Source organism: Thunnus albacares, chromosome 5, assembly GCF_914725855.1.
Source record: "Thunnus albacares chromosome 5, fThuAlb1.1, whole genome shotgun sequence".
Classification (NCBI taxonomy): Eukaryota; Metazoa; Chordata; class Actinopteri; order Scombriformes; family Scombridae; genus Thunnus; species Thunnus albacares.
Window position 1 is genome coordinate 11230848 of NC_058110.1, and position 21205 is coordinate 11252052.

The 21205-nt window shown below is 41.3% G+C and overlaps 1 protein-coding gene and 1 long non-coding RNA gene across 5 annotated transcripts in view; one reads left to right on the top strand and one right to left on the bottom strand.

Moving 5' to 3' along the window:
- soga1 (suppressor of glucose, autophagy associated 1) overlaps window positions 1-14375 on the bottom strand; it is a 106182-nt gene extending 91807 nt beyond the window's left edge. For 2 of the 4 annotated variants that reach the window (XM_044352988.1, XM_044352985.1), the window contains exons 1-5: window positions 14214-14375; window positions 13243-13263; window positions 10216-11632; window positions 5156-5257; window positions 4251-4373 (exon numbers count right to left, since the gene is read on the bottom strand). In XM_044352988.1, the coding sequence (XP_044208923.1) occupies window positions 4251-4373; window positions 5156-5257; window positions 10216-11208 (1218 nt within the window). In that variant the 5' untranslated portion in view covers window positions 11209-11632; window positions 13243-13263; window positions 14214-14375. The remainder of the gene's footprint in view (window positions 1-4250; window positions 4374-5155; window positions 5258-10215; window positions 11633-13242; window positions 13264-14213) is intronic. The other 2 variants (XM_044352986.1, XM_044352989.1) reach the window with 2 other exon arrangements.
- LOC122983207 lies at window positions 14280-15602 on the top strand. The gene is made up of 2 exons (XR_006403623.1): window positions 14280-14365; window positions 15394-15602. It is a non-coding gene; the product is annotated as an uncharacterized LOC122983207 (long non-coding RNA).
- Window positions 15603-21205: the final 5603 nt, after the last annotated feature.

A 21205-nucleotide genomic window follows, 5' to 3' on the forward strand; every position in this document is an offset into this window, starting at 1 on the left:
GCAGATAGTTTCAGTTTTATATGCCAAGATTTTGAGAGGGGTTTCTGAAAATTCTGCCACTACAACAATATAATAAATGTAAAGATCATTTTGTTTGAAATTGAGATGAATGGAATTGCTTTCACCTCTACTGTACTGGGGTGAAGGCAGAAATGTCAGCAGTGCATATCTCAAAACAAGACTACCTAAATTGCTGGATACAACTAGCTCAAAATAGAGAAATGTGTCTTTTTGTAATGCAGTTCCATTTACTGCGTACTTGTTTCAATACGTACTTCTAATATTGCAGGAACACCTGGTTGACATCATAACTGTGTCAGAAAGTTTACAATCAGCCCTTTAAGTCCGACACAAAACTGATTCTCTTTGGAAATATGGTGAAGTACCACTGAGCTGACATCATGAGAATCCTAACAACTATTTCCTCTGTATCTGTGTGTGTGTGTGTGTGCGTCCAGATGTCTGTAGCCTGTGGGAATGAGAGCAGTGTGTGAGTGGGACAGGAAATGATGTCAGAAATTCTCATGGAGATTCTATGGTCCCCAAAACCCTGCACACACACACACCCACCCACACCCCCCACCCCCACCCACACACACACACACACCCACACACACCCACACACACACCCGCACATACACACACATAGTCACATTAAAGCTGGCGCACACACACTTTATGAAACAGCACAAATAACAGCATGTGATGTACATTAAAAAGAGATGTTTTTGTCACGATATAGTCATGTGACAAACACACAATCTTCCTATTTCTCCATTTCTCTTAGTTCTCGTTCTGTCTTCCCTCCATCTCTCTTTAACACTCTGACAGTCCCCCGTCGTCTCCCTGGAGGAGCGCTAAAGGTCACATGAACAGTTGGACAGAAAACCAGAGAAGGACAGAGGAGCAGAATGAGGGACGGAGGAGGAAGAGGAGATGGGGGTGTGAGAGAGTTCATACGTGTTTGTTTTTGTGTCATCTGTATACATGTGCATGTGAGTCATCAAATCAGGGCCTTAAAGCATCAACTGCAGTTAAGCCAATTACTTTTGTAAAGCAGCTCAGTGCAGAGCAGCTCAGCGAGTCAAGGTCAAGTTGGACCATAAAGTGCAACGCTCACTGGGCGTGTCCACCAGCTGCACTTCCAACGCTAAGAAAACATCCCTAAAACATCTCGTCATATCCAAAAATCATCAACCACAGTTTGTCTGATGTAACAAGGGCGGAGTCTGGTAGCGTTAAAAAAAGAGTTTTGGAGTAAACACTTTAAACTAGTCATTATTTTTCACACAGTAACCAACATAATCACCAGCTCATTCGCACTTTATCTCCACTTTCTATGTGCAGTAAATGAAGCAGTTTCTGATCTGTGCTCATTGCAAAAGGAGTCCAGCATCTTCTGGCAGCACGAAACAACACATTATGGGTATTTGAGGACAAACAATTCAGGTGAAAATTAGTTTAAATAAATTGGATTCTTTTAAAGTGCTTACTTGTGACTTGTTTTGGCCCGTGACCTCTGAATACAAAGAAATGTCTACATGTCTAAAACCCTTGTCACAGGTTGCATGTGTTCTCAAGCTTAAGTTAAACCAACGAGATGTTTTCCGTCATTTTAGAGGTTTAAGTTTCCTTCTCTGATAATTATCATCTTGTGAAGCCTTGGCAGGGTCCCCACCCCCATGTTGGACACTGCTGGCTTACATATTTTAGAGAGGACCGCCTGATAACTGTAAAAAACTGCCAAGTTTTAATCTGTTTTATTATAATCTGTGTTATTAGAAGAAGCAGAAGAGTCTCAGATTAATGTTTAGATTCAATTAGAATTGATAGTTTTATGTTGTAATACAGCACATAATGAGGCTTCATACAGTATAAACTCATGACACAACTCTTAACAGTGGTAGACCGTCTATGCGAATGTTACATACTAACACTTTAAGAAACACTACAGTGACTGAGTGCGTTATCTGAGGTTTTTATCACTTGCTTTTGTGTTGGAGGTCAGAAAGCTTTTACAGTTTTTTTATATTGAGTATTGATACTTGAGTTTAAGTGCATTCAGACTGCTCAACGTTTACAGTCCTTGTCTTTTTTTTTTTTTTTTTCTTCTACTGCTGTTAAAGTTATTTTCCACTAGAGTTGAATCACTGCTGAGTCACAGAGGCAGGAGTGCCTGTTTTCACAAGGCTAATGATAATGCTACCAGAATAAACACAGGAGTGACTGTGAGAGGCTTGTAAAAGAGAAGCTTAGCGTGGGCTTAATACATGCACACACACACACACACACACACACACACGGGACAGCGTGGTGTATTTTGACCTGGCGTCTGAGTCTTTGGCCCTGGTGACAATCAGCCATGTGTTGAGGGAGACACAGAGAGGGGTCAGGTTTGTCTCCCAGCTGTGTATTTTTTCCAAGTTTCCTGTGTTAATGATCCGTCTTTGCTAAAGCAGCCAACAGATGCTGGCTTACTCGTTTGTTTTTTTTTTTTCTTTTTCTTTCTCAAGCTTTGTCTCTCTCTTTCTCATCTCTGACTTCACTCTCACACTCTTTATCCCGACGCTCCCATTGGCTATTACAGATTTAAATTCAAGTCAGACCTCCATTCAAATCAACTCTATTAAATGCAACTAATCCTTCTTGAATAATTCCTTGTCTTCCCCTCCTCTGTATTTGTTGCTGTCTTTGATTTTTGCTAAGTTTCTCTTTTTCCTTTTCAGTCTTTTTTTTTCCTTGACTCCCCCCCCCCACCTCATCCTCTCACTCTCATTGGCTAATTTGAATTTTCAAACACTGACCAATCCCCCTTTTTTCCTTTCCAGTCTAAACACCCACCCTCAAGAGTCACAGGATGTACCCTCATCCTTTTCCCTCCTTCCTTCCTTCCTTCCATCCTTCCCTCGTTTTTTTTTTCCTTCCTTCTTCCAAAAACAACCAGATGGTGAGACAGCAGCGGAGAGACAGACAGCAACAGCAGGCGGAGGGCCCTTAGAGAGTGACATCACAGTCTCTCTCACACACACACACTCTCTCTCTCTCTCTCTGTTGAGTTATAAAGGCCTCATTGTATCTTCTATCACATGGAAAATGTTGGAGGAACGCTGTGAATTTGACGGAGTGTATCCACAGTTCAGGGTCAGTGTGACAAAAACATGCAGTAGCTTTACGCTGCGCTCGGTGTGTTTGTGTGTAACTGACCTTTATCAAGGATTCCTGAGGTGAACGGTGTGTGTGTGCGCGTACAGTTCTGTGAAGGACGCTTGTAAAAAAGCGGATCTTTACTGTATCTGTGTGTGTTTGTGAAAGTGATCTTTAGCTGAGGATTAATGAGGCGTTCAGTGTCTCTAAGTCAGTGTGATAATCAGTCCATATGTGTTTAAAACAGGGAAATTCCATCAACTAATTAGATGAAGCCTGACCTCATCACAGTCTCGTGACTTCCATATTGTGAAGAAAACAGGTCATTAGAACTGTCTCGCAACACATAAGCATCATGCAAAACAAAACGTAACATGTATAACACCTTCTGGGAGACACATTTGAGGTCCTATGAGGCAGAAGTTATTTTTAGTTATGTTTTGGTCACATCACCACCAACACATCAGACTGATTTTCCTGTTCAGAATATTTCTGCTCACTAGCTTGCTAACTAGGAGCGCAATGATATGAAACAAGGAGCTCACAGTTCGGAGTGATACAAAATTCAGGGTTTATGTTTCAATTCACTCAATATTTGAACAAATTTGGAGTGAAAAGAAACTTTGCACAAAATTAGGTGTGTAATGTTTAATAGATTATCAGTATAGGTGGGTTTTAGTGCAACGGGTAAATTATCGAATATGTTCAATGAAAAAAGGAGCTTTTGTACAAGCAGATCTTTATCTACATAAAACTAAACTGAAGAATTAAAATGTCTTGTTGAGAGTGTCTTTATATTTCAATTTCTGCAGGACAAAGGCTTTTAGCAGAGGTTGAATTAGCTCACAGTAGAGACTAAAGACAGCTCACTGTGTCCCAGTCGACTACGTTTGAAAATAAATCTACTTCAGGCACTTTGACGTCAATAAACTGACTTACAGATATCTCAATTTCTCTATCCTGCTTCTTATATACTTTAATATACTGAATCTATTGCATGCACACAGCTAATCTGCAGCTGCTGAAAACACTGTGGCACAGCTTCAGAGTAGTCTATTCATTTCAATCAGTCTCTCTCAAACACACACACACACACACACACTTACTTTGACGTCTTGCTCCAGCGTTCGTATCAGTTCTCCGTCCACCTGCCCTGTTTGGGCCACGCGGAGGGAGCGCCGCTCTGCCTTCCTCAGCCGGTACTGCAGGATGCGGCAGGTCTTGTTTGCCTGAGAAACAGAAGCGAGGTCAGGAGATGATGTTACATGTCGTCTGTCTTTGTTTTCATCTTCGCTTATTGTGCCTTCAAGGAGAATTCGCCCTGCGGCGGCCGTTACAATACAACAGAATAAATAAAATATGTATAGACAGACACAATCCAAAACAAAAAAAAAAACACATAAAACAAAGCCCGAGAGGCAGGAGACAAAAACGTATGCAAACAACCTTAAATTGAAACTCTGCAGATTCAGAAACAGAGCTGTATTATGTTTCTGCCAATGCAGACCCAACATTTCCTACTGCAGCAGCTTCACATAAAAACAGTCCAGCTGCCTACAAAGCAAGGTTATTTTTGGCATTTTTTAACAGCAAATCAGTCTGAATTATTTCAGGGTATAATGGAATAAGAGGAAACAGCCACAGTGAGCTGTTAGCTGAAGAGTTGCAGGCGACAGGCTGCACATACTAACTTCTCAGCGAGGTAACCAACTTCTTCCACTGTGCCCTGTTGTGAGGGGAAATATTTGCACTATGCAGCATGACACCAGATGCCAGATCATGGTATGATGGAAAAAGGCCTTTGTTTCACTGACTTCTTTATTCAAACAATATGAGTTTGTTTGGCTGCACCGCGAACACATAAATCAAAGAAGACAAATGCCCGCTTGATCAATTGCCGACTATCTTATTTGCCAGATTTGCAGCCTGAGTTATACATTTAAAGTTCCTGAACAAGAGATCAAAGAAAGCCCAGATAGAACAAAAGACTGAGCTCTGTCTACACATGTACCTGCTCCAGCTGTTGCCGTAGTTCCTGCAGCTGGTAGACGTCTTCTTCCATGTACATGTCCCTCATCTCCAGCATCTCAGACCTCAACTCCTCCATCTCGTCCTGGGGACAGTGAAGAAGAGACAGTGTATCAGTCATATGAACATGAAACGTTGTGAGCCAGGTGCTCCTCAGTTATCAGCCTGCAGAGAAAGAGCTGTTACTGAACGTACTGCAGAGACTCGGAGCGTGATGACAGTATTATACACATATGTGGGTCATAAAGGAATCCTTTTACGCTTAATAGTCATCTTATAGCACCCTTACCATAAATACAAGATTATAATCATCATCAAAAATTCATCTACCGTTAATTGTGTCAGGTAATCCATCCCATCAATCACTCACTCGCCGTCATTAGCCGCTACATCTTCCTCTTCATCATCCTCATTATCGAGACAACCATTACAACAATTAGCGTCTTCTTAAAATGAGCTGCGACGTAATATTCTCTCAAGTTTGATAAAAAGGGGTCATCAGAAACAGAGAACTACACGGACTCATAAGCTACACAGTAATATGAGACTGTATTGATTCTCCTTTCTCTCTGCCACTCAGGAGGTAGCACAAAGGAGGTCAAATGTCAGGGTCGGGTTATTGGATTACCTTAGGGGAAACTCTTAACAGTCCCTGCAGGGAAATTGAGTCTTTGCAGCAAAGCATGTTAAGAGCAAAGGAAAGGAAATTCCTACACTGAACACACAGAAATGTGCGTTTTTGTATGGAACAGAATTGGAAAAAATAACACTTAAAAATAAGCTTGTACATGTATATGATTCATTCACAGCCCTGTTGTTATCTACTACTCTTTTAGACTTATTAAAGAAGAGATTATTTATTAATTTCAGCCTGCCAGTATGAATTGCATCATCTCTCTCAACTGTATTTAAGGTGCAGCTCGTGTCTGCAATGAAATTTACCACAACCCACTACGAGAGGACTGGGTCACTGGGCTTTATGGGACAGTAAGAGGGTTGTTACACCACAGTGTGTTTCTCAGAGTGTATACTGTGTGTGTTGTGTGTGTGTGTGTGTGTGTGTGTGTGTGTGTGTATGACAAGCAAGCATAATAAGCAAAAGGAGTACAAGAGGCTGTAGTAGTAGTAGTAGTGCTCTCATAATTTACTACAGTGGAGAATGTGGGTCAGCTTCTGCAGAGCTCCATCTGTAGCAACAACGAGCTCTGGGGATGTGTCCGTGTGTGTGTGTGTGTGTGTGTGTGTAATAAGAAATCAAGACAAAGAGTGACTGTGAGTAGGGTGTGTCTATGCTTCTACAACCTAGAGCAATGGTTCTCAAAGTGCGGTCCAGGGACTCCCAGGGGTCCTTGATATGAAAAAGTCTGAGAACCACTGGCCTCCAGTATAAACAGCTTGTGTGTGTGTGAGTATATGGATCATAAACATGCTAACAATTGAGGTAAGGTGTGTGTTACAACATGCAGCAAGATGTGTGTGTGTGTGTGTGTGTGTGTGTGTGTGTGTGTGTGTGTGTGTGTGTGTGTGTGTGTGTGTGTGTGTACTCTTGTGAAAGAGATTTGTTGATTGAGCTGAAATAGACTGCAGCAAGAAGCAATCTGCAAGACACTGACCACTGCACTACACATCTGCAATACAGAGGAGAGAGGCAGAGAGGAAATGAAAGGAACAAAAAGGAAAGAGAAGGAAAGAAGGAGGGAGTGTAAATGGTAAAAAAAAAAAAAAAACACAATGTAAAACACAAGGAATGAAAAGAGGGTAACTCAAAAGGAAGAAAAGAAAAGGCAATGAAAGATAAAAGTAAAGAGGAAGAAGGACAAGAAAAGAAAGGAGAAGAGGAAAATGGAAAATAAAGACGAGAGGAGAAAGAAAGAAAGAAAGATATTCACAAAAAGAAGTAGAAGAAAAAAGAAAGAAGAAAGGAAAATGGAAAAGAAGAAAAGGAAATAAAGGCAAAGGAATGGAAAAGGAAAGGGGGAAGAGATGGAAAAACAGAGCATGAGAGAAATGACAGCAGAGTGAGAATGTGAGGACATGAAACGAGGGAATCACAAGTTAATATGGCGAGAGAGATAGAGATAGATAGATAGAGAGAGAGAGAGAGAGAGAGAGAGAGAGAGGTGGTCCACTGACCTGCTTTTCATATCTAACTAAAGAAGAACAGGGAAGATGGTTTCTGTGATGTGAGCAACCAGCCAGGCAGGAGAATGAATCAACCAATCAGATGTCAGATTTCAGAGAAACGTCTGCTGTGATAACGGTCCTCACTAACAACTTTATAGATGCGATCAATATTGTGATTGGTCTATTGAAAACTTGCTTTGAGGATTTGATTGTTGGTCATTTAAGTAACAGCACTGTGCAGCACAATTAGTTTTTGAACCAGGAACCTGATTATTTTTACTTCCATTTTCTCTCAAAAATGAGTCTAAATGATATCGATGATGAACTGTTTACGACCAAAGCACGTCCTTCCCGTGAAATATTCTGAATACTGAGGGACAGCAGTGAGAGCATTAAAACAGTCACAAGCTCATCCAGCACAGAAGCTCAACTATTAGCTTATATTGCAGTCACAGGACAGACATTCCTCAAAATTAAGTCCAAAACGCCTCATTTCAATGTGAGATGTAACATCAGGCCTGCAGTAAAAGACCTACACGCTGTTTATCATGTTAAAGAGCAGCATGTGGTCCCAAACGATAATTCAATTCCTTGATTAGCTTTCTGTTGAGTGAGAGCCAATTCAACGAGGTGTGTGGATGCTAGAAGTGACCGACAGTGTTTTGATGTCGCCTAACGATAAGTATGTTTCAGCTGTAGGAGAGAAGGGAGACAGTGAGGAGGAAGTTAGGACTGCAGGTCTGGTTCTGTCATAGCTAAAACACATCTTAACAGAAACACAGTGAACACTTATGGTACATTTATAATTAGAGATGATTCTAACAACCGTCGGCATAACAACACGCTGTACATGAACCTATAGTGGAACACAGCCAAGAGGCAGTAAGTATGTACTAAAAGACAGAAACGGATGAGCAGCGAGGGGAGAATTACAGAGAAGGAATTAATGGGTGAGAATTTGATGCTGCATCTACAAAAACACACAGAGAGATTGAAGGAGAGTCTGACACCTCAGCGACGTGTTGTTTTGATCTTCTGATTACTAACCAGGTGTTCCTCACAGCTGCAACAACACACATAACCAGACTCACATCACTACAAGGCCTCCCAAGAGGCTTTGGGGTGGTCCAATAAGGTAGCTCTGTTACACGCTGTCCCATATTAAGTCACACACACACACACACACACACATAGATGCTCATTGACCATCACCACACAAAAGATTGAGAAAAGAAGAGAAATCCATTATCAATAGCTAAAGATTTTAGAGGGAAGGCACATATAATCACGGCTCAGGCTGCAACTGATGATTATTTTCATTATCAATGGATGTGGCTACAAGATCTTGATCATTGTTCCCCTCATTACCATTTTCATGTTTTTGCAAATGTGCAAAATAAAAAGATATTCAGTGATATAGGAGAAGCAGCAGAGCCTTACATTCGAAAAGTTGGAAGCAAATTGGGCCTAAATAACAACATGAAGCAATAATCCCAATTATTTTGCTGGCTGTTATAATTAAAAGTAATAATATAGTGAAGTATATCCTCATAATCATTTTATTTTCAGAACGGTGGAAAGCTGGTCTTCACAGGAGCTGCAGGTGCGTCAAAACAAAGTGAATCACCCCAGTGATCAATAAAAAACCCATCAACTGTGTGACTCCATTTGCAGAGTAAAGGTCAGATCAACAAACTAAACCGAGATTCAAAATTCTCCAACAGTGTTGTACAACTACCAGGGAAAAGACGAGGTGCTGCTCCTGTTCAGCCAAGTGCTGTTGATCAATCACCCTCCCCGATCAGGCTCTTACAATTATTGGCTTGTCTGGTCACCGCCAGTTAGTGCTTAGGGACATGCTAATGTAATTGATCCTTTCCCTAATCAATCACTCACAGTGCAGGACGGATCAGCTTGACTGGTGGATCCACATATATTACTTTTCACTGCCTGCAGACATGTGGAGGCAGCTGAGAGACGTCTTTAGTACCAAACTGATGATATTGTTTTATTTCTTTTCACAGCTGGAGTGCTGATGTTTTGGTGTTGGTGGCTGGAAGCTTCAAATGGCTGCTGTCAGTTCAGCCTGTATATAACATTACTACTCTTGTGTGTCTTGTAGACTACAGACAGAACAACAACATTTCAGTATGATGTTGCCAACACCTACATTTGAGTTTTCTGAAAACATGTAACTCATGACAGAAATAACCCTTAATGCACAAATGTACATGAATTTGGAGTTTTCTATACTCTTGTCAAGATGGAAAAGACACTGAAACAGTATCTAATCAATCACAGGATACTTAAACTTCCCATTAAACCAATGCTGATCAAACATCTTGGCAAAAACCATGGCAGCAAGGCAGAATCAAAGGCCACAATCTGTCCAAAATATTTGATCTACCTAACCAAAAACTTACATTTGACTCTTGCTTTACAATTTTTTAAAGACTACTCTGCTTTCACATATAAAGCATGCAATCTGTGGCTACAAGGCTGCATGTTTTGCTCATGTGTTATTGAGGGTGCTGACTATTCATAACATCATCATCATCCTTGTAGTGAGTAGCCTTGGATGGCATCCAAATGCATCCCTACACACCAGAAAACAAGTCTAGAGTGAACTGGTAAATAAACCCAACAGACTTCATAATAAAACATCCATGACTCTGAGAGATAGTGTTTTGATTGTATGTGGATCCTTAAGAGGATCTTGTTTTGAGAGCAAAATGACTTGAGGAGATATGAGCAAAGGTAATAGAACTAAGTGTATTATTTTTTGTTCTCTCTGTCATTTAAATCCTCTCCCATGGGGCCCTTGGTACAAAATGATATAAAAACCTTGGGAAAGCAACTTATAAGAAATTCAAATCCACACATTATTTATGGACAATGAATAAAAGACATTTGACTTACTTTGAGGTAATCATTCTCTGATCTCAGCTCTTCTATTTCCCTGACAAACTCCTCATGCATCCCGTCCATAAACTCATCTGTGAGGTCTGAGAAAGCCAGGGACGTGCTGGCAGGCACCCTGCTGTCAAATGAGGTGACGGAGCGCTCCTCTCCGGGGGAGATGCTCCCTTCCCCGGTCTCCACACCCAAGGAGAGCCGGTCTTTCTCCGCGAAGGAGCTGCTGGATTTGGCAGCGGCTTGTTGGTTAGCTCTATCCGCCGACGCGCCATTCCTGAGCGGGTTGTCTCCGTCCAGTCCGCCGCCTCGGCTGCTCCTCGACTCGGCGTCGCTGCTCACAGCGTCCGTGGAGAGCTTGTTTTCCTCAGAGGCGCAGTCCGACAGCTCGGAGCTGCTGTCGGTGGGGGAGAGCTTCCCGGGGGCGCAGCCAGAGTCCTTGGATAAATCATCCGATCCTATGCTGGCGTCCGACACCTTCCTCCGCCCTGCGGTGCCTTTGGCCCCCTTGGCCGCCGAGGTCTTGGCCAACGCTGCGGCGGAGAAGGAGGATTTCCCTGCCGGTTTGCCACCACCGCTCTTTTCCGCTTTACCGTCCTTTCCACTGAGGCTTCCTACGGGGCTTCGCCTGGAAATGCGGCTACCCAGGTGGATAGCTCCCGGCTTTACGCTCAGGGTCGGGGTCCCAATCCCTCCACGGATCTTCGTGAGCGACCACCCGGGTACATCCTTCGGTCTGGCCGGGGACGGAGCCCGGTTTATTTTCTTCTTCTCACCCGGAGACGGAGCTGATAGCACCGCAGACAGCTCCGCGGTTTCAGGCCGGGGGTTTTGTTGCTGCTGCCCGGCCACCGCGTGCTGCGCCTGCCCGCTGTCCGAGCCCTCCGTCCCGCCTCCGCTTTCCATCTTCTGCCGGAGATGGAGTCTCCGTTCCTTGGGCGAGGCGAAGACGAGGTGAGTCGGAGAGTTATGGACATCAACCTCCTTTGTTTTTGTCATTCATTCCGTTTAGGCCGAAACAAGAAAAACTGAAATGAAACCTCCTCTGTGGGGGAACAGGAGGCAGAAGTTGGACTGTGAATAAACAACTGCAGAGCAACACAAAAGGAGGGGATCCTCACTTCAGCCACAATAAGCGCTCCTGTAGTGCAACAGTAGACGAAGAGGCAGGAAGCAGAGACTAAAAACTGCACACACACAAAAAAAGCAAATATAATCCCGTTTTCCACCGTATGTATAATAAATCTATAATGATTCCGCTTTGTTCTGATGGATCCTCCCCTCTTCGCCTCAGAATATGTCTCGACAACACCACCAGATAGCCGGTTCCTGCTCAGAGGAGCTGTGGGTGACAACTATGAAGCAGTGTGGTGGATATTTTCGCCCTCTCTCTCTCTCTCCGCCCAGATAACGGGATGTAGCCCTGGAGGAGAGAGAGAGGGAGAGAGAGAGAGAGAGAGAGAGAGAGAGAGAGAGAGAGAGAGGATCTCATTTCTGCAGCTCTCTGTCGCCACCACTGCAAGATATTAGGACACTTCTTGAGAAAAATACTGTGTATGGATGCTCTGAGGAGAGCAGGATCCAACGGGGCTCTTTATGCACTGCTTAGAAGCCAAGACTTGATAATGATGAGATGACGATAATGAGACAGGGGCAGCTGCATTTGAAATACACTTATATATTATGAGATATTTATATACAGTTTATGGAAAGCAATGATGTGTGGCAGTCAGAAAACACATCATGCAGCCACTCCACCCCAAAGGACACTCCATCCCTTTACTGATCTTTTTAATACACCCTTCCTCACCATCTTGCTGGTTTCTGTGCACAATGTCAGCATTTATTATTTATGATTATTTTTGGATAGATTTTTAGGCACTGTATATTATTGGGGGACTGATGGGATCACAGGACAGACTCAGATGCTTCATGAGCAGCTGGGAGAAGCTGGATAGCTCGTCCTGGCTGATCAGAACCTCCAGTCTGCTCAGTGTTGAGCTGTCACTGTCATCACTACAGGTGTAAATTTGATCCAGCAGAAGTGTAGACACTGTCCTCTTTGCCCTTTAGCATTTCCTCCTTCTTTACTTCCTCCACAGCTTCTTTGTGGCAGCTGAAAAATGCTCGCAGTTTCTCCTGCAGGGTGGCTTTTATCTCAAAAGCTGCAGAATTGACTCGGTCCTCAGTTGCTCTCGTCTTCTTGTGTTGTTGCAACAACTTGGTTTTCTCATTATGGCATATTTTCTTCAAAGCATTGATGACAGTGTCCAAAATGTCAGAGGCAATCAAGTCCAAGGTGGACAGGGAAGCGCTGTGTGTGCTGGTCATTAGGCTGAAGCTCCTCGGGGAAACCAAGGCCAATAACTTGGCGAGAAGGCCCTTTAGTACCTGAAGACAGGTGTAATGAAAGTCTGGCAGGTCACTGCTGACCTTGTCAGAGCACACAAGCTATGGGTAAGGCTTCATACAAATATCAGTCTCAGAATAAAGACATCCTGACTGATTATATCTGTCAGCACTCAGGCTGAACGTCTCCACCTCCATGGCAGCACCTCCAGCCTGTGGAGTCAGTTGTTGAAGGCAGGACCCCAGCTCTGCAGCCCCTGAGCTCTGGTTGGTTATTTTGGAGGCGAGATCTCACAGGATTCTCCTGGACACCCTTTTTCTCTCCTGACAGCTGGCCATGCTGTCGGCGATGGTTGACATGACTTCCTCGGTCGCTATTTCCAGGAAGGTGTCTACGTCCTGAGAAGCCGTTTCATCCACCACATCAGCCAAAGCCTCATTTGCCAGCCCCAAAAACCTGATGGCCACAGACGTGACCCTCTGGTAGCAGGTGGACTGTCCTGGCTCTGAGCAGGAGGAGGGCAGGCACTGGCAACGAGCACACACAGACCCCGGTTCAGTTGCCTCACTACATCTCCCAGCATGCTCTTGACTGAGGGCCAGGAGACAGAACTGCCCAACAGTTCAACCAGAGTTTCCTCAGTGATTTCAAAATATTTCTGGAGAAGATCTTCAAACACTGACCTCAGCAGCACAGAGGAGGGTCTGCAGAGAAACAAATGTTGATTAGTGTCAACACATGAATTTACACACTGATGGTATAAAATCACCATAGCATTAGGATTACCATATGATAATTACAGCTTTTTAACAAAGTCAGGGGTCCATATAACTTTCAATATTTTATATATATAAAAATCTAAACAATTGTTACTGTTTGCACCAGTTTGCAGCAGCATATTTCATAATTCATTTTTCGTGTTATAATGAAACTTTTTTCTTAGTTCTGCATAGTAAATTATTCAGTTTTAACAAAAACCTTCATTCGCCTGTCATCACCACTCAGTTTCTCATCAATGGTTGTTATTTTTCCTAATTTTTACATTTTCCTAAAATTTACATTTTGTTTCGTTTACGTTTCTCAAACACAAATATTTGCTGGTTTGAAAATTATTGCGAAAAATGGTAAAATGCAAAGTAAAAAAAAGCAAAAAAAAGACCAACTGACTCTGTGACAACTACCCAGACTCACAACTACATACTACCGCCCAGTGTACTTTGGGGAAACCAACCTTATAAGATGTCATCATGCGTGATGTAAGAAAAAAAAAGAAAGAAAAACACCAACTATTTCTCTGAATTTCTACTACTTTGGCTCATAAAAATATAAAATCATATATAAACTTTTCAGTGTAAATATAATTTCTGTGAAACCTTAAGTATAAAGCCTTTAAGAAGAAGAACTGGATTTACAATCTGATGCAAACTTCACAAATAAAAGCAAATAAATGCACTGTTATTTTCATGTGGTGTGATTAAATATAACATGGCAGTACGATTTTCTGCTGGAGCCAGCAAATAGAAAGGTTGGAGGAACCAGTAACACCAGTGTAACCAGTCAGTGTGGAGAACAGAGCGAGTGCTGAATGTTAAAAGTGTGTAGGTGGGAAACAACCATTAACATGTGATGGCATGTTGGATGTGTCTCCTCTCACCTGCTGCTGTCTCTCTGAAGCTCCTCCTTGCTGTCAGAGTCCGACTCTTTGGATTCGTCTTCAGGCTGCACGTGGACCTTCAGGGCTGGAGGCAGCAGCTGGAGGACCAGCTGAGACACCGCCCTGATGATCCTGCTGGACACCTGAACCAAGTGAGCCTGAGACATCTGCAGGAGATGACAGAAGAGATGTTTTATATAAACTGTACAGCATGTATTTATCTTTACTCCAGCAATTATTTTGAGGAGTCTGAGATCATTTCTGCATTTGAATTTATGTTCACCAGAAAGCAGAAAACCTCAAAGGAATAGTTCAACATTTTAGGAAATGCACACAAAATCATTCTCCAGATCCATCTTTTCCATTGTGAGGACTTTCTGCTTTTCTTTGTCTTACGTAGTAGTAAACTGAATATCTTTGGGTTTACATTTGAAGACTCACTTTAGGTTTCCAGGATATTGTGATGAGCACTGGTCACAATTTTTTTGATATTTTATAGACAAAATGATTAACTGAGAAAATAATCAGCAGATTAATGAGAGAAATCGTTGCATACTAGGGCTGTAGTCTGCTGGTCGACTGGTCGATTAGTTGGTCGATATGCTCTCGTCTGACTAAATTCTCATTGGTCGAATAATCTCTGTGTTATTTTCATAAGGAGAAAAGTGCTACATCAACAGCTTTCCAGGATTAATCCATTATTTCCTGCGGTAATCAACGTTGTTGCCGTGGTGGCGACTTGTCAATCACAACGTAGCCACGCCCTAAAGCATACCCTGTTTTATCGTTTATTTTACTCTAAATGGGACCATAATTTACAAAATGAACACCATGCTGTATTAAAGAAGACTTGAAACTAGCGATTGAGACAATAAACTCATTAGGAAACAGTTTACTGAAGTATTAATCAAGACAGACGTAGGGTCATTTTCTTATAGACTTCCATACAATCAGACTTCTTTTTGCAGCCAGTGGAGTCGCCCCCCTGCTGGCCATTAGATAGAATGCAGGTTTTTTGCACTTCCGCATTAGCTTCATTTTTCAGCCCCAGAGGTTTTTTGTTTGTTTGTTTGTTTTTTTATTGACCATTTCGTACATTAGAGATAGGTTGTGCATATATAAAGCTTTCATGTTCTTACACTGTGAGACAATCATTTTGACATCTTTCAAATATGTTCAGATGTGAAAAACCATTAAAGCACCAGAGGTTGCCACTTGGCCACTCCGTGTCCTCCAGGCTGCTGATGAAGAAGGAGAGGATGCTGGAGCTCCAGTCCTCCTCAGGGAGCAGCCAGCAGGGGTGCTGTGGCTGCCTGGACCCGATAAGGTTAGCGGGTCGGTGTCAGTGGTCCGATCCAGCCTGCAACTTTCCATCATCTTACTCCAAGGGAAAAAACTCATAATGAATAATTTCAGACATTAAAACTCAAACTGAGCACTTAGTTTCAAACCATTTCTATTGTATTCTGTGAAACACAGATAAACTGACTCTCTCAGTTATGATAGTTTCTGCTAAACACTTTGCGCTCATTATGGTGGCCTTTGCCTTTCAACTCATATGATGTAATGATGTCATTTAGCATTAAGCTGCAGCTGAACTGCAAAATTCTGTTGCTACCGCTCTTTGTTCTATTTGCCATAGTTACATTGTTTTCAGATGTTGCTGGGAGGGTATTACATTTTTTCAGTGTCAATGGGGAAATAATAAATAATGCTAGGAAGGGTGTCACATCTTAAGAAATGAAATTTAAGATTCGTCCGCCCTTCCCCACCCCAATAATTTTCATACTGTCCCTTTAATCTTTTGCCCATATTACAGCATTTGTAGCCTGAGCCAATGTGCAATCCTTGTCTCCATGATGCTTTTATAATTGTTCATAACTTGTTTTTCTCTTTAAAAGGTTAATTGACCACATAAAATAATACTAAATAAAATTGCACTAAATAAAATATTCAATATATTTCATTATTGTGAGTTAAATTGTATTTTAATGTGTTATTCAAAGAAGATTCAATATTATTTTCAACTAAACATCCAACTCAACTGAATACAAGTGGTTATCCATTAAAACGTCTGTGTGCAGTATATCTGTGCATTAGAAGAATCTCCCTTGAACAGCCATTCCCATCATAATTAATTCAGCTGCTTTCTGTTGTGGGAGGTCAGAGCATCACCTGACTCCATGTGCACATGGTAACACAGTACAATGAGTGTCGTGTTACCAGTGTCTCTCTCTCTCTCAATTATTTTTTTCAAATTCAAAGGGCTTTACTGGCAGGGTCACAATATCAGATATCAGATAATCAGATCCACCACTGCCAAAGCACAGTATGAATATTGGCAAAAACTAACAATACATTCCAGGAAAATGAACTGCTTTTTAAAATATAACTGCAACAGCATATTTCCTTCAAAATGTTTTTTCAATATTTTCATGACATCAGCTAGATCAGCTAGAAATCAGCTAGAAAAAGAAGAAAAAAGGATTCCTCTAACAGCACATTTCTTGATGCAGTTATTAAAACCTATAAATAAAAATAGCCTACTGCTGATTAAAGACTGAAATCATGTATTTGTGAATACAGGTTCATGTCTTCAGCTGGAACCACCTGATAGTCTGTTACAACAAAAACACATACAGACAAGTACTGTTCGAACCCACAGAACTGTAGTCAAAATTTTAAACAAATACTGTTTGTCTTGCTGAATTAAATATCTATAAAAGTGATGTCTGTCACCCATTGTGTACCACCCTCTGTTCCTGTGGAATAGGGAAAGCAACCCTTGATGATTACGATCATTTTAATACAGTACATTTGAACTTTTATCATTTTCACTCAGTTGTCTGCAATCTTTTGTTGCCTTTTGTCTTCTTCAATAGCTACATTATACCTCCGCGACCCTTCTTTACAGTGCTGACTATTGTTCTGTCACCTTACATGCAGTCAGCAGGTAATTGTTAAACCTTAAGTAGCTGTTAATATCCTTTAATTGTCCTTTACGTTTAAACATATTCAGTAATGCGTGAGGTGAGAGTGGACTGAATATTTCTTCCCCCACTGTCATATCTAGTGCCTAATATGATTGTCCAGATAGATTATATGAGTGTGATTCAGTATGTAGGCAGTAATGCAGTGCAACAACTGCATCATGAAGTTTGTATACAGTGTATTTAAGGGGTTAAAATGTTTTTCTGCAGCATTATAAATGACAGGCACATCATCTCATCCAGCCATTAACAGCTGTTCCATTATTAATCTAAAACGCAGAGTGGGACTTCCTCCTCCACTCCTACTTATCCCCTATCTCTAATAATAACCATATTTAAATTTACTCAATAGCACAACTGTATGTATACAGTCTAACAAACAATTAGATTCCATCACTTGCAATGTTCATGCAGCAGCGTTTCTATTCATGTTTACTCTCTGATCTTGATTCTTCTTCTCTGTTGTGGCTGTTTGTAAAATTGTGACCACCATCGCATTGAAGTCTCATCACATATCCAGTGCTAGATGTCGATACAGTCTGCGGCGGCAGAATCACACCCTGTGAATGATTTATGTGCAGAAGCTCTCGAACGGCGAACACAGAATTAGACCAGTTAGATATCTGGATTTTATTACTGATATGTGCACTATAGATGGTCTAAAACTAGTTGTGGTTACTTGCAAGCAAATAATGAGATTGTATTGTGAAATCATGCAAGAAATGCAGGACTCATAAAGGCAAAACAGATTATGATGTCTATGTTAAATGGTCATGTATCACTGTCAGGTTTCACTGTTTCACCTTTAGTTATGACATGGTTCTGTATGAAGAGAGGAAAGTATTCAGACTTGTCTGACACATTCAGACCCAGATGTATAGATGTAAAAATACATTGTGACCAAGTTAAAGTCAAAATAACAGCATTTAGCGCACATGTTCAGTTGGTGACAGCTTAGTCAAAGAGACAAAACCACACGTCTCTAAAATGAATAATGAAACCAGCAGTTAACAGTGTATGAGGTCAGAAAAAAACCTCTGGCTCAGTTGATCACGTTGCAATTAAAAATGGTCTCTACCCTGAATCCAATCTGTGCTGGGACCTTAGTTGTCATTTAACAATAAACCATCCAAAAGGAAAAAAATCAAAGAAAACAGTTGTCTTCCATTTCTCTCCATTCACTTTTCTCGCTTGACATTTTTCAATTTCTCTGGTACTGATTTTACATTTCTAAAACAGACACTGCTGTGACCAGAAGGGGGTGCATTTGAAATCATGTGGTCTTTAAATCATTCATGACTGATGATCAGTGGCAGTCACAGAATTACATCTGATAGACTGTACATCTTCAGTCACATCAGAAATGCTGAACACCTGCAATTTAGTGTCTCACAAAGTGTTCTGTCTCAATGTGTCTCTTTTATATAATCTTTATTATGAGTCACACTACTAATTGAGCCCATGACCAGATGAAAAAGTTTCACATTTGTCGTTTTAAACACTTGCTGTCTTGAGGCTCTTTCACAAGGAATGTCCTCTTGAGGAGAGGAAGAGAAGCATTTGATATTTATGGTTTGTTTTGGAGATAATAAAGAATGAGAGGCTTTGTGTGGTTAGCAAACAAACAGAATGGTGACAGAATCAAACCGACAAGAAAGACAGGAAAGATGCCACAATAACAAGCGATAACTAGCAACAGATGTTGTAACAACAAGGATTTAAAAGATTAGAAAGATCAGTTGATACAATTCAGTCTTCATTCATTATATCATTTATATCTGTGCTTTTCCTACTGTGACCAAATGTCTTATATTAGGCCTCTTTTGGCAAAATCCCCCTGCAGTGATCTTGCACATCCCAGATGACATTTACATCAGAAGTCCATGTCATACCAGGTTATTTTGCTGCTGTTCTGTGCATTGTAATTCTACACTCAGAGTAGACGCCTTTTAAGGATCCAATTCAACATGGAAATTGCAATTTGGGGTAGTAGAATAGATATTTGAATCATTAATGAACAGGCCATCCATTGCCCCATACATATTACAAAGTGGTAAAAGACATTCTTTGAATAATTAAGTGCTACACAAACAGCACCCATGTTGACCCTCACTAAGGCCCGCCCCTCCCTTTACAGAACACAAGGTAGTGATTAGCCAGTTCACAATCATGTACTGTACCTTTGCATTTCAGGTATTTGCTGTATCTAGAATTTTATGATAAAGACTTCAAGAGCAGAGTAAAGAGAAACACCAGTATCAGCAGTTTTAAAACCATCCTGCAATGGTAATGTAATCTGCTCCTTGCTGGTAGCTCTTTGTCGATTGCCAGGTCCAGGTGACATTAGGCCCACTATCGAAGACACCTCCTGCCCTCTAACACACACATCTGCAATTTTATTTCATCCATTCGACAGCAACTGTATAAGATCAGTGTGACATTCCCACATTTGAATGAAGTAACCCTCAGCTGCTCAGTATGCTACCATTAGCTGTGGTTTCGAACATGCTAGCTGTTAGCTTACCAGCTAAATCATCTTAGGTTAGCTTTTTCAGTGAGCAGTCAGATGTTGTTTACACATTAATAGGTAAGCATGCATATTGTTCCAGATTGAAATTCACGTATCAAAAATAGAGCCTATAGCGTAAGTTACCAAGTCACTGTGTGAACTATATTGTACCTTGTAATAAAAACTGCAATGGTGTCAAACCTAGATGCAAAAAGTTTAAGCCTGTTCTCTTGGGATTGTTGTGTGTCTTTTTGGTAAACAAGGGCAATGATGAAGTACTGTAGATGAGACGAGATGAAAAAAAGGAGGCAGAAGTAAATATGAAACTAACTGCTTAATTTCATTTTTCATTCTTCCTGCTTGTCTGGATGTCAGTGTGGTTGTGGGGCCAGAGCTAGACCTACTTTTCCTCATGTATGTTGCCTTTGAAGGTGGGCAGCTGTGCAAAATGTGTCATCTACAGTAATACTGCTCTGGACATCCCTGTGCTGTGGACACAGTGTTCTGTATCAGAAACCAGACAGACAGGCAGCCAGCCAGCATGGCAGACTGTTGGCCAATTAACCAGTCATCTGCCACTAATTTTTCAATTTTGCTTTGACACAGAGGGAGAATCTGCTAAAAATGGGTTGTTTGCTCATTCAGTCAACACAATTCTTTCTCATATATTAGTCTAACCTCTGTGTCTTGCAGGAGAGTTTTCAGGATTTGTATCTTCATTACGTGCTTCCTCGAGTGAATAATTAAATGATTAAACCAGCTAACCAGTCACTGAAACAACCAGCCATCCAATCTTTAATCAGGAATGTGACTGTAAATGAGGTGATGAACTCTGTGCTGGCAGTAGCACCATGACGCCTCACACCACTTCAATTTCTGGAGGCTGGAGGGAGGAAACCCGGTTGACCGGCCAGCAAATACACTTTAACAATGAGCATATTTTACTAATTATCTGTGAAAAAACACCCTGATGTGCCTTTTATTGCCAACCAGTCTGAATAATAGAGCGCACAATTTCCAGTCTGCTTTTCTGAGAGGAAAAAAAGGATAATAGAAATTCGCTGTCCTTGCAAGTTATCTTCAGTGAAGTAATTGGAAAGCAGTCAGTATGTGTTGGTGGATATGAAGCTGCATCAGCAGCTACTGCTACGTGCTGCCTGCTGAAATGAGGAGACAGATACATTTCTCACACAATATCTGCTCTCCCTTTTTTCTTTGTTGCTGTACATTGTTTTGCACTTTTTTTTAGGAGATTTAGGAGCATCCTCTGTGTGCAATTATTTTCTGAAATGATATTTTCTGAAACTTTATTTCATTGCAGCCAGAAATTAAATCTATGGGTTTTTGAAGGTCAGTTTTTCTCAGTCCAGTTGTACAATTTGGCCATTTAATTTAAGAAAATCATATTAATTCTCAGATTATGTAAGGAGATTCTAAGTGAGTGAGAGGATATCACTGTTTGTTTGCTGCCTTTTTCTTTCCCAGCAAACAGA